The 17,624-nt window shown below is 38.8% G+C and overlaps 1 protein-coding gene across 2 annotated transcripts in view; it reads left to right on the forward strand.

The window, feature by feature from the left end:
• Positions 1-17,624, forward strand: part of KDM3B (lysine demethylase 3B) — a 52,476-nt gene that overhangs the window by 8,076 nt on the left and 26,776 nt on the right. For both annotated transcript variants that reach the window (XM_021410716.1, XM_021410717.1), the window contains exons 2-8: positions 3,905-4,072; positions 6,459-6,572; positions 6,953-7,058; positions 10,009-10,133; positions 11,399-11,467; positions 12,423-12,995; positions 16,338-17,565. In XM_021410716.1, coding sequence (XP_021266391.1) covers positions 3,905-4,072; positions 6,459-6,572; positions 6,953-7,058; positions 10,009-10,133; positions 11,399-11,467; positions 12,423-12,995; positions 16,338-17,565 — 2,383 coding nt within the window. The remainder of the gene's footprint in view (positions 1-3,904; positions 4,073-6,458; positions 6,573-6,952; positions 7,059-10,008; positions 10,134-11,398; positions 11,468-12,422; positions 12,996-16,337; positions 17,566-17,624) is intronic.

A 17,624-nucleotide genomic window follows, 5' to 3' on the forward strand; every position in this document is an offset into this window, starting at 1 on the left:
TTTTCTTTTTTTGACCTTATGATGAAATGTGGGGTTTTTTTTGGTTTTTTTTTTGTCTGGCTTGATTATGAATCATTACAGAGAAATGATTTTCTCCTTGATTTGCTTTCCCCTTTGTTTGCTTAGTTTTGGGAATCAGCCATTCTATAAACAACAAGGATACGTGTGTTTCGGGTTGGATTTGAAGCTGAACGTTTTCTGTGCACAGGCATGAACTTCATTGTTGTTTGCTGTAATGGGTTTCAAATTAATCATTTGGATGCATTAGCTATTATAAAACTTATGTAGTTCAGTTTCTTTTTTAATCTAATTTAATGCTGGTGTTGGCTGTATGAGATCTCAGATGTCTCACAAGTTGTAATATTAGTGTGTACCTTCCGTTTTTTCCTCTCCCACTTGTTGACAATGTAGTTCTTTCTACATTTTAGAGAGTAAGAGGTCATGGACAAACTTCATACCCAGATTTACTTGGAAGTCTGCAACAGATGCCTCCTTTCTGGGCATAAGTACTATTATTCCAATTTACAGATAAGGAAACACAGCCAGTGAGACTAAATGGCTTGACCGAGGTCATGCAGGAAGCTTCTGATGGAGCAGGGAATCGAACTTATGTCTCTGTCTACTCTCTAGCAACTGATTGGTGATCCTTCCTTTCTAAACTAGGTAAAATTTAAGACCATTTTAAGAGATGCTTTTGAAGTTGTTTTTTTTTTGTGAAGTATATAAAACCCTAAAATGTAAAGTTTTTCTTACGCTTTTCCTAGTTGGTATCTACATTAGTCCTTTGTGCAATTCGTAATGCAACAAATTCCAGTAGTTTTTTCATCATAAATCATGTTTGGAGCTTGTCATGTGATGGAAAAAGACCAATATGTCTATATTACCTATAGTATTTCTTTTGTTTTGTTACTGCTTTTCTAGAGGAACAGATGTTGGAAAACTTGGGGAAATTCTATTTGTACCAGCCTATAGTTCTTTGGAATGTATTAAGACCTGAATGTTAGTGTAGCAGCTAGAGAAAAAAAATCTGTCTTCTAGGCAAACGCTTTAGGTTGTCTTTATATATCAAATAAAGCAGAGCAACAGCTCTACTTTCTAATGTCACTTTTTATTAGGAGGGGAAAAAAAAAAAAAAAAAGGTGAGCGTTAGCATTTCCCTTTGACTCAGAACTACAGAATTTTCAAGTTAAGGTCTAAAAAACAGGAGGTTCTGTTATAGTGCAACAGCTTTGCTTAAAGCTTCTGAGTTTTACCACAAAGGTAGAACATTTTTTTTAAAACGCTTTACATATCAAAAGCAAATAGGTATCATTTACTCACAAATCTGTCACATGTTCCCTTGCTTTAGGCTTTTGTTTCAGTATTCTCTTAGTAGTTTTCTCATACCAACTGAGTGTATTGGGCCTCTATTCGTGCGTCATGTAGTTATTTCCTGTCATCATACCAGGCAGTATGTCCACAAACAGTGTGCTTTGCAAGTCATCTTCTGCTCCTTGCACTCCCAGTACACAGAAAAGCTGTTTCTATTGCAGAACACAGCTATTTGTCTTGAGGCTTGGCACCCTTTTATTTTGATATGATCTGTTGAAAACAGCAGTGATAATTTCTCGTAGTAAAATGTATGGTCTTGCATAGGGCTAGAACAGCTACTCTACATATTTCTGTTGAGGAAAGTACTCTACATGGTATTGGTTTAGAATTAATTATGCCTTTCTTCCTTTGTAAATCAAAGTTTGGAAGGACTCAGTTTCCTATGCATACAACGGTGGAAGAAAACTGAGTATTGGACATGAAGTATGTAAAGCAAACTTTCCATGACTTCTCTATTTTGCAGGGAAAAGGGGTGAGCTTGATATGATAGCTTTGTAAGACTTTTCTTCCAGCTCCAGTCCTGGATCTGAGATTTCAAAAAGGAAAACTTCAAGATCTGTTTTTAGAGTTAAGTAACATGCTTTGTATGTGTTGGCAGTCACAGTACCTGTCACAATATTTAGTGAGCACCTTAAAGAAATGCAGAACGTCCATCCTGAAGTTCGTTGAAGACTATTTATTCTGGGATTGTGGAGTCTTGTTTGTTTTTTGTTTTTAAACCAGGAGGTAACTTGTTAGATTTGCAGCTAAAGTAGAGCTTTTCCACTTGGTCAATTTTTAATAATTATTAGGAATGTGAGGTGTGTTGTAGTTTAAGACTGGAAGAAATTTCCATTGTAGCCTGATTTCACATCTGATGGTAAATTATCTTGAATCGTGTATAAAGCAATAAATTAAAGATTAAGCTAATAGATATCATTTTTTGGGATCGGGTGGCAAGCTGTACTTCACTGCTTATTTGAATTAATGGTTGTTGAATTTATGTTGTCTGCCTTCAGTGATCTTTGCCAACTAGTTCTAGAGTACATGCTGCAGAGAGGTGGTCTCTCTATGTAGTTGCTTATAAAATCCTTCCTTTAGTCAAAGTCTTGAGTATTTTGTGAAAAGACATATTCCAAAGTTGACATCATTCCAGTTGTTCATTTTGACCACCTTTTTAATGTAACCTTTTGATAACAGAATCATAACATTATAGTCCTTTCTTTGTCTCATTTTATTGCTGTAGTAGCATAACTGTAATGCTAAGAAAGGTACAGATCCTGAAACAGGAAAGGTGTTCAGTTGAATTTTCACTATATTGCTGGAATTTGTTGAATTTAAGGAAGGATACCTTGAAAAACCCAATCTTCTTTCTCAGAAGGGCAGTTTAGGCAGTAACAGAGTTGAAAATTTCATCAGGAGAGATGCTTCATATTCCTTCCCTCTCTCTGGGCAGCTTTTGCACCTGGAAAAAGAGGTGAAGAGGAGGACTATGAGTAGTCTCCTTGTGCCTCTTTTAGTGCAGATTATTGGTAAAGCAGAGAACTTCCCATTTCTGGTTAGTGCCCAGTTATCCTCAGTGGTCTTGTATGTACTTTGTACTGAAGTATATTTTGACTATCCAGATAAAGGTGTTTCTTAACTTACTAGGAATTTCCTGCTCTTCACCTGACTTCTGTTTGATTATATACGTGTCATAGGTAAGTTCTGTGGCTGAAGGACTGGAGGGTGAATGTTTTAATGTTTAATGGCCCTTACTGTTAGGGCATGAAGTAAGATTTGTAACTTGCTCCTTTGCTTAGCATTCTTGCAGTGTAATTGCATATAACATTAATGTTTACCCTTTGTGATAGGGGAAAAAAAAAAGATATCTGAGACCAATGATTTAGAATTGTAGTGCAGTTCATATTGTACTTGCTTATCAGATCATGAAAAATCTAGTGAGCAGGTATTTCTGGATAATCTCATGCCAGAAATACCTGTGTTTGGTTCAGAGAGCTTAGTGTAACGTACAAAGTAGCACAAAACTTCTTGTATAGCATGGATTATATAGCATGGATATAATGTGGAGTTCACAGACACTAACTTTCCTGGCTGAAGGATTTTGGTGAATTTCAGCTATCAAATTATCCATTCTGATATAGGCTGTCTGTTGAAATGACAAGTAGGAGTCTCTAAATCCTCTGTCATTCCCATTGTGCAGGAGGGTTGCATTGGATCATCAGTTGTATTTTGGGATAAACAAGTTTCCTTTCTTTAGTTTTGTATGAAGAAATACAGCATTTGGTGCCAGTGATGTGTGTTTGGGGAATAAATCATCTTCCACAGTTTAGTAACTGCTATGAATTAGATTTCCACTTGTTCTGAAATATGATAGCTATGTAGATGTGATGTTTTCAGGGTTACGTTAAACTACTAATCCTGATTTTTTTTTTCTCACTAAAGCTGCTGTTTCCTCGTTGATAGAGATTGTAGAATCTAATTTCTTCTACTCGGTGTCTGAAAAAAGCTTAATGGTGTGGGTTTTTTCTTTTTTTTTTTTTAACTAAATCAGATCTTTGTGGAATTTGATGGCTGTAACTGGAAGCAACATGCGTGGGTAAAAGTCCATGCTGAAGAGGTTATAGTGCTGTTGCTGGAAGGATCATTGGTGTGGGCGCCTCGAAATGATCCAGTTCTGCTTCAAGGGACTCGAGTCTCACCGAAACAGTGGCCTGCACTGGTGAGTATTTGGCCAAAAGTTTTCATATCCTTCAGAGATCTGTGTCAGCACAACTGTGAATCACAAGACATGGTCTTAATGCAGGGCTCCATTCTGCAGGAACTAAAACTTGATTAGAGACAGATTTTTTTTTTTAAGAGGAGAATAACTGGGAGTTGTAGTGCCCTTGTAAAGACAGTTGCTTATAGTTCGTGCTCTAGAAATTGAAAGCCCACAGAAATGAGATAATGTCTTTGGCTGAAGAAATGTGGTACATACGTGGATGATTATTTTTCCCAGTTTTAGAACTTAGAGTGTGTTAGGCTTTTCTAAAATTATAAGAATAAGCCTTTGGGTCTCATTACAGACTTTGTAGAGCTCTGTGTGATAAAGATTGCTACATCATTTTAACAGGCATTCCTGAAAGTACTTGGGAGAGAAAACAGGCTCTGGACTGTGCCTGATCTATTAGCAGTAGGTTGTATTCTCCTAATCTAAACTACAAAAATTTGTTTCAGTGTTTTCAGTATTAACTAACATGACATGCTGATCTTTCTCCTGTTACGTGGAGTGGTGATCCATATGGCTGTTTACATGGCATTTAGATGCCATGACACTGGATACTAAAGCCAGTATTTTTTAGCCAGAATTGCCAGTATATCCGTTCTGCAAACATCCTGATGAGTAGCGTATAGTGAAGAGGATTCCTTATGTCCTTTCTTCAGTTAGTGCCTTTTGAAGAGGAAAGATCGTGTGTAAGAATCATACTCAAGTTTTTATGCTGTCTGATTTTTATTATTTCATCTTTCTTCTTTTCCTGTAGTCCTTGAACTACTTGGGATGCTACTGTCCACTTTTTATTACTACATCTTGTGCATGGGCCCATTGGAATGTTTTTTTACAATTAAGGACCTTTTGCCTTGGCAGAATCTGAACTTGGTATTTTAAATGAGCACTTGAGCTCCAAGTGTGAAGTTCGGTACTGCATCTTTCTCTCAGGGCTTTTTTTACTGCAGCTGTCTTAAGGCAAAATAAAACCAGGCCTTTACAGTAGAGATTCTGTAGATAGAATGTTTCTTTTTTTCTGTAGGTGGAACTTTCCTTTCAGTGGGAAAATAAATGTGCATTGTGTGTGTCATAAACAAGAGAACGGAGTGTGAATAAACTTGATGAGCGCTAGAGACAAAAAATGTCATAAATACATTTGTGTTAAAATCATGTAAGTGCGTTCATGAGACAGATTACACATTTCAGAGACTCCAGGGGTTGGCAACTTCCTCTTCCGTCAGCAAACTACGTTATCAGGTTATTGTTCTGAGTCTGCTCCATATTGTTCCGTTAGTAACATATTCTGCAGTTTGGTTGTCAGTAGTACACCAGATATGAGCTTCAAATTTGCATAAAACATTAGCAAGAAATGCTTCCCTTCATTTACATGCCTACAAAGTGCTTACATGTAACTTTTGTGCAGGAATGAAAATGCTGTGTTCCAGAGGCTATACCTGAAATACAAGGGCTTCTCCAAAAGTAATGCTTCCTATTTTATGATAGTGGCCCACAATGTCTCAGGCAGACATCAGTGGTATGGCAGCAGGGATTGAACCTTCCCGCCAGTATTGCATTACATTTTGTTGCCTTGTGACTGATGGCAGCAGCGGGGCAGTCTGACAAAATGATGTCTGACATGGAAGTGCATATGAAGCAAAGGTGTGGAACTGAATTCCTTCATGCAGATTAAAAATGCACCCATTGACATTAATCGGTGCTTGCTGAATGTTTAGGGACACCGAAGAGTGGATGTTAGCATAGTGAGGGGTGGATGGTGTGTTTCAGCAGTTGTGACAGTGGGGCACCTCCTCTGGTGCAGATTTCTTATGAGAACAGGATGCATGCTCTTGTTTGTCACTGGCAAAAATGCATAGCTGATGGTGGTGACTGTGTTGAAAAATAGTATTTTGTAACTGAGAATTTGCTGTTCTTTCTGTATCTGCTGTTGTTTGCATGAAAATAAATAGGAGGCGTTACTTTCAGAGGAAGCTGTGTATTGAAGTTAGTTTGAGCTGTTAACCAATGGTGTTTTGTTTTTTTAACCTGATGCATCAAAAGATACTTACCTATGGAAAATCAAATGCAGTAAAACATGTTTTCGGTTCTGCTTTGAATTTTAAAGAAGTGGAGCCAGTTTTCTTCAATTTATTTTTGTATTGTAATATGCCACACTTACAAGAAATACTGGCTTAGACATAATGAGTAATAATTTGCACTAAAACTCAGGCACTGGGAAGTGCAGGTTTAGAAATCAAACTTTTTTTTTTGTATATTTAAATAGTAGATGAAGGCAACTGTTGTTGGCCTATGTGTGTGCTCAGTTGTTTTTATAACCTTCATTTTCTTTTGTTCATTACAGACCTTTACTCCTCTAGTAGATAAGCTGGGTTTAGGCTCTGTCGTCCCAGTGGAGTTTCTTCTGGACAGACACTTACGTTTCCTGTCTGATGCCAGTGGATTACGATTGTTTCAGGTATTTCTTCGGATATAGTGAAAATTTAACTTCATGCTTTACGTGTCAATTTTTTTTATTTTTGTACTGATCCACTTCCATATTTTTGTCTGCCTTTTTTTCATTGCCCTAACGTGTCTTGGGCTTCTTTCCATGCTTTTCCAGGTACTTAGACTCTATCTGCATTTTAGAAGCCCCAGTTCCTGCCCATGTTCCTCACTTGATGAGCTAGTGGTTAAGCACTGTGTAGATGATAACTGCAGTGGAAGTTTCACAGCTACTTTTTCTTCTTTTTTGTTTTGTTTTTGGAAGCAGTCCAAGAAGAGCTGTCCATCAAAAACTGAAGGTTTTCTTACCTTAAAACACTCAACTTTTATGTTAAAACTGTTTATTGTTGGCAGATGGGAACAGAGAGTCAGAATCAGATTCTGCAGGAACAGCCTTTGCTAAGAGAATCTGTCAATTCATTGTTCAGTGACCAGAAACTTCAGGAGATATTCAGTAGAGGTAAGACTGGTTTTTGTTGCTTGGAGCTACTACGACTGTTGTGCAACGATTGGATTATTCTGGGATTTGTGAAGGAGAATAGTAGCAGTATCTGTTGCTGTTTGGTTTGGAAGATCAGTTTTCTGTGTTCTTTTTTTAAGTTCTTTATGAAGGAGCATTATCTTGTGACAGATGCCAATAAGTATGTTGCTAAGATACAGCTGAAAGTACTGTATATTATCACTGAAGATGTAGTTAAGTAGGACAGAATACTATTGGTAACATCCATGTATTTACAACTTTCTTGATTTTTAAGCTTCTTTGTTTTGAGTTTTTTAAAGTTTTGGTGCTGTTCTATGGTTCTGTTCTTTAATTCTGGAAATGTAAAGATTAAGTTACTCTGTATTCATTGATCTCTTGATTGGAGAAAATTTTCCTTTGTTGCATCAAATTCACGTTCTGGTGTTTTGATGCTTAATGCATGAATCATGTAAGTTTAAAATACTGTGTGACTGTGGCTGTTCAGCACAGTGTTACTACCCTAGCTGTTATCTAGGTTGCGCTGTAGGATTTAATTTTGTTTATAGGTTTTGATTGTCACGTTGGGGTCTTCTAGGTCTAATGCTAAAATGATTTTTCCATCTAGAATTTGGGTTCGTTGGTCAGGTGGCCCCCTTAGAGGTAGGCCTCTGTATTACATTTGAAGGGAATTATAATTCTTAATGGAGATTTACTTGGTTCCTTTTGCTTTAATAAAATGTGTGTTGATATAAATTATATGAGTGACCAAGTAACTTCAGAATTGTCCATTTGGACATGAAGAAATTCTTCCTAATGTTCAGTCTAAACCTCCTGTGACACAGCTTGAGACCCTTTCCCCCTGTCCTATGACTTGTTACCTGAGAAGAGGCTGACACCTTCCTCGCTGCAGCCTCCTTTCAGGTAATTATAGAGAGTGATGAGATCTCCTTTCAGCCTCCTCTTCTCCAAACTAAACAACCCCAATTACTCAGCCGTTCCTTATGTCTTGTTTTCTGGTCCTTTCACTAGCTTTGTTGCTCTTCTCTGCATACACTTGAATAACTCAATATTCTTATTGTAGTGAGCAGGCACACTGCTGGCTTGCATTCAGCCTGCTATTGACCTGCATCCCCAAGTGCTTTTCTGCTTGACAGCTTTCCAGCTACTCTTCCCTGGTTTATACTGCTGCGTAGAGTTGTTAATGACTCAAGTGCAGGAGCCAGCATTTAGCCTTGTTGAATGTCATGTGCCTAGACTTGACTCATCAGTCTAGCCTCTCCAGATCCCTGTGCAGACCGTTCCTACCTTCAAGCAGATCAATGATCTCGCCTAACTTGGTATTGTCTGCAAACCTTCTGAGGGTACGCTCAATCCCCTCATCCAGATCACTGGCAAAAAATATTAATCAAAGTGGGTCCAAATAGTGAGACCTGGGATGTGCCACTGGATTGAATTCCATTTACAGTGACACATTGAGCCTGGCTGTCCTGCCAGTTCTTCATCCAGGAAATCCTCCTGTCCAAACCTTAGGCAGCTAATTTTTCCGGGAGAATACAGTGGGAGTCAGCGCCTAACACTTTGCTAAAATCAAGGTAAACTCTATCCACAGGCTTTCTCTCATCTAATAAGCAGGCTGTCTTACCATAGAAAGGGATCAGGTTGGTCAGGCAGTTCATGCTGTTCATAAACCCTTCCTAGCTGCTTCTGATCGCTCGAGTGTCCCGAATGGACTATGCGATGACACTCAAAATTATCTGCTCCATGACCTTTCCTGGGACTGAGGTCAATCTGACAGGCCTGTAATTCACTGGGTCCTCCTTTTTCTACCCTTTTAGTAGATTGGATTCTCGTTCTCTAACCTCTTGTCAGTAGAACCTTCCCTGTAAGCTAGGGCGGCTAATTATTTAAAATGGCTTAGTGAGCACTTATACCAGGTTGTTCAGTACCTTTGGATGAATCCCATCTGGGTGTGTAGGCTTCTGAATGGATCATAGGGCCTTCATGTTGTTCCCCGACACTGTCATCTAGCTTGATGGGCTGAGTACCTTGAGAATTTGCCTTACTAATACAGACCGAGGCAAAAGAGACATTAAGTACCTCAGCCTTGCCCTCATCTTTTGTCACTGCGCTTGCCCTCACATGCAATTAAGGTTAGAGATTCTCCTTAATCCTCCTTTTGCTGCTAATGTATTTATAGACGCATTTTTTATTGTCTTCTACTACAGTAGCCAAGTAGAGTTCCAGTTGGGCTTCTGATTTTCCTCCTGAAGATACAGACTAGTGGATCATGATAATTTTCATTATCTAATACTAACCTTTTATTTAATCTGGACTTAGTGCAGGAAGAACATGTTGCATGCTGTTTTGGAGAGCGGGAGTGGGTTGGGAATAAACCTTTCTGAAGATGGCATGTTACCCATGTCAAGGAACTAAGATGGTTGATTTAGAGACCCTGGATATTTATGCAACTACATTGATTTTTTTTTTTTATCATTTTTATTTCTTTTTATTTTCACAGTTACAAATACATGTTTCTGCTCTGAATTACATACTGTTTATTCTGGGTTTTAATGCATCTGGACTGAGTTACTGGATTGATGCCCCATAATTACTGACCTGTAGGTTAGAAAGGAAAAAGAGCATAGTTAGCAAGTATCCCAGACTGTTTTCTTTGTCAAAGGAGCGAGTTTATTTTGATCTTTCACTTTTTTTTTCTCCTTATAAACTGAAAGAATTTTGTCTTTACAGTAGCTTGGAGTTACTCAAAGAGCTGAATGCTTGTCTTGGGCAGAATTTGCAGCAGAAGACTTAGCATTTTAATTTTGTTCCTCTAGAAGGCTGACACTTCTGTGCTTGTAATTAGAGCCCGAACTCTTTTTGTTACATGATACTTAACTTGCATGATGCTGAGCTTGTCTTGAAAATAAACTCAAAAGTGCTTCTTTTCCAGTTCCTTACAGTATCCAAGGCCAAAGAGTTAAAGTTTACCAACCAGAAGATGAAAATAGCTGGCTCTGTGGTGTTGTGAGCCATCAAGACCCAATAACACGTCTTATGGAGGTGTCTGTGACTGAGGTAAAAATGTGAAGCACTGTTTTAAGTTTTCCGAAATACAATTTCTCAGTATCTCATAGAGATCAACAGCTTCATCAAAACTTGAGCTTCTGGTTCTTGGTTGTTTGGTTAGGTGTTTTTTTCATTAGTAATTATACATGTTGAAGTTTGCAGAATTTTTTTTTCTGTTTCCCCAATGAATGGTGATACACAACCCGCTTGTATGTAGGAATCTGTATGAAGTCTTCCGAAAATGAGATCTGTATTAGGAAATACTGACTACTGAAAAAAATAGGAGAGCTTGTAGAAGTAAGGAAAGGTTCTTTCTGGGTCAGTTATGCTGTGGTTTTCCTATGCTGTTTCTCAGCTTCTATCTGACAGACTGGAGAATTGGTTTGAAATAAGTGCGTTATAGAAGATGAAGTCTTAGTCTAAACTGAAGTGATTTATGTACTTTAGCTTAGGCTGTTCCAATCAGTTTTTGGTTTGTGTTATGTGATTGTGTAGAGTTTGACAGGTAGTTCAGCCTTACCAGCAACCTGCTTCTAATGGCTTCCTTTTTCAGAAGCAACTAGGAACAAATCTGTAGGTCTGTATGGAAGTTACTATAGCGGTGTTTTTTTTTTCCTCTTCCTTATAGCCTTTTTCATATGCAATAAAATAAATGTACAGAACAAATGCACTGAGTGTGCCCAGTGAGTCCTGTACACACATGCAGTGATCTTACACTTTGAGTACTGTATCAATTGCTAATTCACAGGAAAAAAAAGTATACCATGTATGGTTAATAATTCTGGTACTTTGGAGAGGTATTGAAATTGTACAGTATATGCTTTCAGCAGATGCATGCCGAGAAAGAAGCAAATTTACTGTGTATCTGCTGTCAGATGAAAAGGTAACCTCCATGCACTGCTGCTTTAGCAGAGGTACTGATGAGGACCGTTAGCATAAACTGATGTAGTCTTTTCTATGTCTAACAGCATGAATTTGCAGAATGCTAGAACAATACTAAAACAGATTTAGATACTTGTGTTTAATGCAATGAGAAGCACCTAGAGATGCTCAGTAGAACAAATATGTAAGTAAACAATGATAGGAATCAAATCTAAAAGTTACTGGATTAGAGATGGAACAAAAGGATGGAAGGTAAACTGAAAGCCTTTAGTTATTGCTAAGGAATTCAAGCATGTGTTTAAGGTCTCTTAATGTTGATACTGTGTACTCTGAATTAAAAAATCTTCTCTTCTTCCTCCTGTGTCTTCAATATTAATTTGCATAAAAATTAGACTGGTGAAATAAAGTCAGTGGATCCTCGTCTGATTCATGTCGTGATGGATAACACTTCTCCAAGTGAGGTACTATGATATTTCAGGTCTTATATGTATATATATATATATATGTATACATACACACACACAGTGTTGGGGGGGGGAAAAAAAAACATGAGAACAACTGTACACTGATGCTGTGTTCACTGTGGTCTTTTGGTAACGTGAAGAAAATTTTCCTCTTTCAATTACCACATTGAGAGATGGACATAGTTTTCTTTAAACAGTCTTTTTTTTTTTCTAGTTCATGCCCATTTCACTAATTTCGGCATGGGTCTTGAGGGGTTTCAGTAATCAGTGTTATTGTGTTCCGTTTTAAGAGTTAATGCTCAACTGAAGGATGTCTGTGTGCTCACAGCCTTTTTTTAACAGGATCACCCTATGCTTCTCCACAGACCCTGTCAGGCATTTCTATTAAGTGTCATCTGGCCTCTCTAAAGCAGCCTGGTATGCTTATGGCATTTCATTGCTTCAGTTGAGAGGTGCCATGATAATATTTGGACCTCTGGTTTTACCCTAGGCTAGAGGATAAGGTGTATCCTACAGTTAAAAATTATAGGCTTTGGGTAATGGACAAGAAGCTTGCCCTTGAAAAGGATCATGGGAATTAGACTTGTTGCACAAGTTAATGTGCACGTATCTGCCTTACGTTAGCAAGAATTGTGTTGGAGTGTGGCCATGTTGCATGTTTCCCAAAATTTGCTATGATATGGTACATGGTACAGCAAAATTGCTCGCCTAACAAGCTTATTTTGGAGATCTTATCCTAATGCAAAAGTGAAAAACCACCGTCAGCAACCACAAAAAAAAAAGACTGCTTATGCTTGTGTTTACATTGTATCCTTCTTCAGATCTGTCAGTTTGTTTTTAAAATAATTTTTCTAAGCTTAGACCAGTGTAATTTTTGTTCTAACAAAGAGAACACTCTTAGAAGTAGACCTGTTTGTTCTGATTACTGATTGTATGATTTTGTTTATTATAGGGAGGGGGCCTAAAAGCAGCCAAGTCATCTAAAGGGAAGAAGAAGAGAGAGAGTTTTGAGGGAAAAGATGGACGGAGGAGGAAAAATGTTTCAGATTCTGGGTGCGATCCTGCAACGAAGAAGCTAAAGGAGAGGGGTGAGGTGGATGACAACGGTAGTGATGGAGGTGAGGCAAGCAGAGGTCCTTGGAAAGGAGTCTCCAGTAGTGAAACAGGACTGGATCCAAGGGCCAAACAGTTGCCTTCATTTGTTCCTCAAATTAATCGCAATATTCGCTTTGCTACTTACACCAAAGAGAATGGTCGAACACTAGTAGTGCAAGATGAGCCAGTTGGTGGTGACACACCACTGCCATTCACTCCATTTTCCTCTGTGGCTGGACAAGCAGTACTAGTTGGATCTGGATGTAAAGAGGCAGGAAAATCACTGGAACAGATTGGCACAGTGACTTCTGCAACCACAGTTAGTACAACTGCTTTGACGCCAACAACTGTGAGAATCTCTGATACTAGTTTGCCAGCAATTACTGGTCAGGACAAACTGAAAACAGGCCGAACACAAACCCAGGGAGAGGTGAGTAGTCAATGATCGTGCCATATTCAAGAAAGAAATATGTATTTGGCATCAGATCTTCTGCAACTTGTTTCTAGTATTAAGTGTGTCCATAGAACTGAAAATTATTTTTTCTTTCGTAAATCTCTCCCTTCCGGAGACAATGATCTTTCAATCATTTGATCCAAGAAAGGATGGAGAACTTTTGAGAGACAACTTTTTAGCACTCTGTTCTTTATTCAGCCTTTATCTCTTAAGTGCAACTTCTTACACAGTGCAACCTGAAAGTGATTTAGAGCACTGCACTTAACGTAATTAATTTGGTCATGTCACATGGAAGGTAGCCTACTTAAAATCTCTTGCCTTCGTATTGACAAATATGCATGAGAATATGCTTTCAGTTGAATGTTTAAGTTATATGAAGCTACATTTGGAGGACCTTTTATAGGTTCCCAGTTTCTCTTACAGAAAAGATATCTCCATACAGGAAAAATGAGCCAATAGCATCATACACTGTGTAGGGTTGAAAACAAAGTAATTCAAAGAATTGATATTGGTGCCTTTAGAATCAGTTTGTTTAAAGAGCTTGGTATGGTAGTGCCTTAAGGATCTTTTAGTTATGCATCCTTGTTTTCAGTGGGAATAATTGAAGGGAAATCCTATTAATTTTTATTTTTGCTTTTTAAGAAGGAAAAAAAGGAATATTTAGCTAATCAAAGGAAAGCCTATTTAAAAAAAAAAAAAAACCCGAGGAAAAAAAGGCAAACACAAAGCCCCATCTCTGTGAGGAGGACAGGAAAAAAAACTTGTTTTCGTCTGTATAAAGAAGTTAATATAGAAGATATATTAGAAATTCCAAGGTGATTTCCAGAGGTTAAATGGGTTACTTTCATGTTTTTTGTATTAGCTAATGGAAGGAGGAAAAGGCAAGATGTTTACCTTGAGATAAGCATTGAAAAATAGAAAGCTGAAATTAAATGGTGGAAGTCAGGAAAGTTACATACAAAAAGTTACATACATACATACAAATTGAAATTTTTGTATAACAGTATAATCTTTGTTGTTCATTCTCACCCCCCCATTCTCTGCCCAGAGGAATAAAATAAAATCAGAGTTGTGAGCAAGTTCTCACTGCATGGGTGGCCAGAATTCTATCTGTCACCGTTGTTATTAAAGAAAAGTTTTAATTGTGCTGAGAAATTTTCGTACTGCATATCCTTCCCTTACTCTCTCTAACCTCAAATTACTTGTTTTAAATTAATAATAATGTTCTGGCTTTATAATTTGCAGATAGACCACTAGGCCAGAAATTAAGCACTATGTCAAACAGTATTTTTTTTAGGGAAGGCAATCTAGCACAAATAAATTTTGGGGGTTTTTTTTGGTTGTAGATTGGGATGTGATTGTTTTTGTTTGGTGGTTGTTTCTTTTGAAGTGATAGTTCTTGTGATGTTGCTTTGGACTGGACTGTCCACTTCATCACAGTGTGATCTAGTCCTTGAGCTTACTTAATGAGCTTAGTCTGCGTTCATTTTCACATGCTGTTTAAAAACTGTTTAAATATTTAATGTAATAATTCTAAACACTGGCAAAAATAACTTATGTTGAGACAAGTTATTGTCTCAGTGTATATCCCCTACTTGCCCCTAATCTGTGGGAAACGAGACGGAGTACGGGAGAGAAGGAAGATTCCTGTTTGGCTTTAAAAAGAAAAATCTGAAATTCTGGTATCTGTAAGAACTAACATGGGTATGCTGATATATTGTTACAGTTACTACAAATGGAGGTTGACAGCAAGGAACAATCTAAATGTGACTTTGCAGTATAATAGGTGCTAATGACCCCATCCTGTACCAGCTTATCCCCAGCAGCCAGCACCAGGCACATGAGCCCGAGTCCTCACTCATACTGGTCATCCCTCCACCTCATAGCTGGTTTTGGAAATGCACAGAATGCCTGCCCCAGTGCCTGGGAGTAAAAGATCCCCGCCTGCTCCAGGAGCACCAAAGGATAAGGTTGTCCGCTCCTCTGGTCTGGCTCCGGTAGCTGGCACGGGTTTTCACTCATACGCAGGTCATGCCTTAGCTGGCACTTGGTCCTTACATTGCACACAGATAAGGAAGAGAAATAAATAATTAAGATTTAATAAGGAGATAAGGCAGACTGCAGTGATTGGACACAGTGCTCAGCCAGAAGAGTGCACTAACAGGCCCCTTTTGCACGCTTTTTCTACATACCTCAATTGTTTGTTTCTCCCTTTTCCTCCTTTTTCCTGTACATCCCCTCATGAGTTTTCAGAGTTGTGGTGACTCCCATACTCTTCCCAGTCTGCCCCCCACCCGAGTTCAGTCTTATCAGTTGCAAAGTGCATCTTGATCATGCTGGAAGCAATGCCTGCAGTTTCTTGATAGCCTGTCAATTAGTGGGAGTGGGAAGTTTGTTTTTTGTCCTTGTGACCATGTTTTTTGTTTTTTTTTTGTATTTTTTTGTTAGATCTGTGTCTTGATATATTTTTGTTTTCTGTCTTTCCCTTTTTTTATTTTCCAAACTGACATTCTTTAGTCAGATAACCTCACAAAACTAAGGCATCTCATTCGCATGCCCTCATTAATTAGTGCAGCTGACCAGATTTGGTTCCTATCACTGTGTCCCTTACTGTGTGTTGGTTAGGTCTATGTCTCTTGTATTGTTTTTTTATGCCGTCCCCTCTTTCTTTCTGTCCCTTGTAGGATTGAAAAAAGACCTTGACACTTAAGGGAGGAGACACACCCTTATTATGAGTATTCTCTGTGTGAAGATTTCTAAGTGGAAATTTGAAGAAAAGAGAACTGATGAATTAATTATAGAATACAATCAGTTACAGTAGGATTGACTGTGAGATTTAGCAAATCTGAATTAGCATAAATTGAGAAGAGAACAAATGAGTATCTATCATAACAGTGATGGAAACCTGCAAGAAAGAGAAAATTTCTCAACATTTCAAAAAAAACTGAAGCAGTTCGTGCTTTACATTGAGCAATCCTCTGGGAGGCACCATTTCTTATGCATCTATGTACTTGTCAGCTGGTGTGGCCTCCAGTTATTTGGAACAGTCTGTTCAGTAACTGCTAGAGGCCTTTCTTTGTTTGATTAACTTTGTTAAGTTAATTGTTTTAAGAGGGCTGGTTAAGTAGGAGAGACTGATCAAGATGAGTTTAGGGGAGGGCAAATACTGAAATGGCGAAAGATTGAAAGGATGAGTTTGCCACAGGAGAGTGTATGACTGAAAAGTAGTATGAATAATTGTGTAATTAAAAGAGCCAAAGTTTTGCTGAATCAAATACGAATCCTTTAACAGACTAATGCTTTTTAATTTTGTTTCAGAATTCTCGAAATTCACTTTTAGCTTCCTCTGGATTTGGAATCTCTCTCCCAAGTGCTTCCCAGTCTTTGGCATTTGGAAGTGGAAGAACCCAGTCAAATGGAGTGGTGACTCCAGAAAGCAAGCCTTCTGGATTTATTTTTGGTTGTAGTACCGGACAAGAGGCTCAGAAAGATTCTGATCTGTCTAAGAACTTGTTTTTTCAATGCATGACCCAAAACCTACCTTCCAGTAACTACTTCGCGGTCATTTCAGAAAGCTTATCTGAAGATGCCTCTAGTCGGGACTCATTCAAGCAGTGCACAGAAAGCATGGGTGCTGGGGTGTGCAAAGGTAAAGTTCTTTCAGCGGACACGCAGTCTGGCAGTTCTGTGGAGCGGAAGCTGCCTGTGGAATGCATGCCCACCCTTACTCCGGCTTTTTCACGAAGCCTGTTGAATACTCGTCCACCAGATAGTCATGAAAACTTATTTTTACAGCCCCCAAAATTATCAAGAGAGGAACCCTCAAACCCTTTCCTGGCATTTGCTGAGAAAACAGAACTTAGTCCTTTTAGTGGCTTTGCATCATCTCAGACGGGGGTTTCTACTCCCTCTACATCTGTGGGTCATAAGACTGCTTCTGGCTGGCCAGAATCAATCACAACTACAGACTCTCTAGCTAAGAAGAAAACCTTGTTTATAACAACTGATTCCTCAAAAATGATCTCCAGTACTCCTGGTTCAGCAGCTTCTGTTGGTGTTCAGAGTCCTTCCGCTGCAGGGAATGGACGTTCCAGCTCACCAACCAGCAACCTGACACAGCCTATTGAGATGCCCACGCTTTCCTCCAGCCCAACAGAAGAAAAGCCAGCTGTTGGGCCTGGCCAGCAGGACAATCCTCTTCTGAAAACTTTTTCTAATGTGTTTGGCAGGCATCCACCTGGCTTTTTCTCTTCACAAGCTGAGTTTCCACAGGACAACAAAGCCCCCTTTGAAGCAGTGAAAAGATTCTCACTAGATGAACGGAGCTTGACATCTAAACAGGATTCAGACTCCAGTACCAATAGTGACCTCTCGGATTTAAGTGACTCTGAAGAGCAGTTGCAAGCCAAGGCTTGTATGAGGGGGATCCCAGACCATTTGATGGCGAAACTAGGTCCCAATGCAGAGCGCAATGCTGAATTGCTGCTGGGGAAAGGAAAAGGGAAACAAGCCCCAAAGGGCCGGCCTCGCACAGCTCCCCTAAAAGGTGAATGCAGGGTGTCTTGGAAACACAAAGGGGTGGGTTACTAGGATTTCTTCTATATA

Source organism: Numida meleagris, chromosome 12 (assembly GCF_002078875.1).
Source record: "Numida meleagris isolate 19003 breed g44 Domestic line chromosome 12, NumMel1.0, whole genome shotgun sequence".
Lineage (NCBI taxonomy): Eukaryota > Metazoa > Chordata > Aves > Galliformes > Numididae > Numida > Numida meleagris.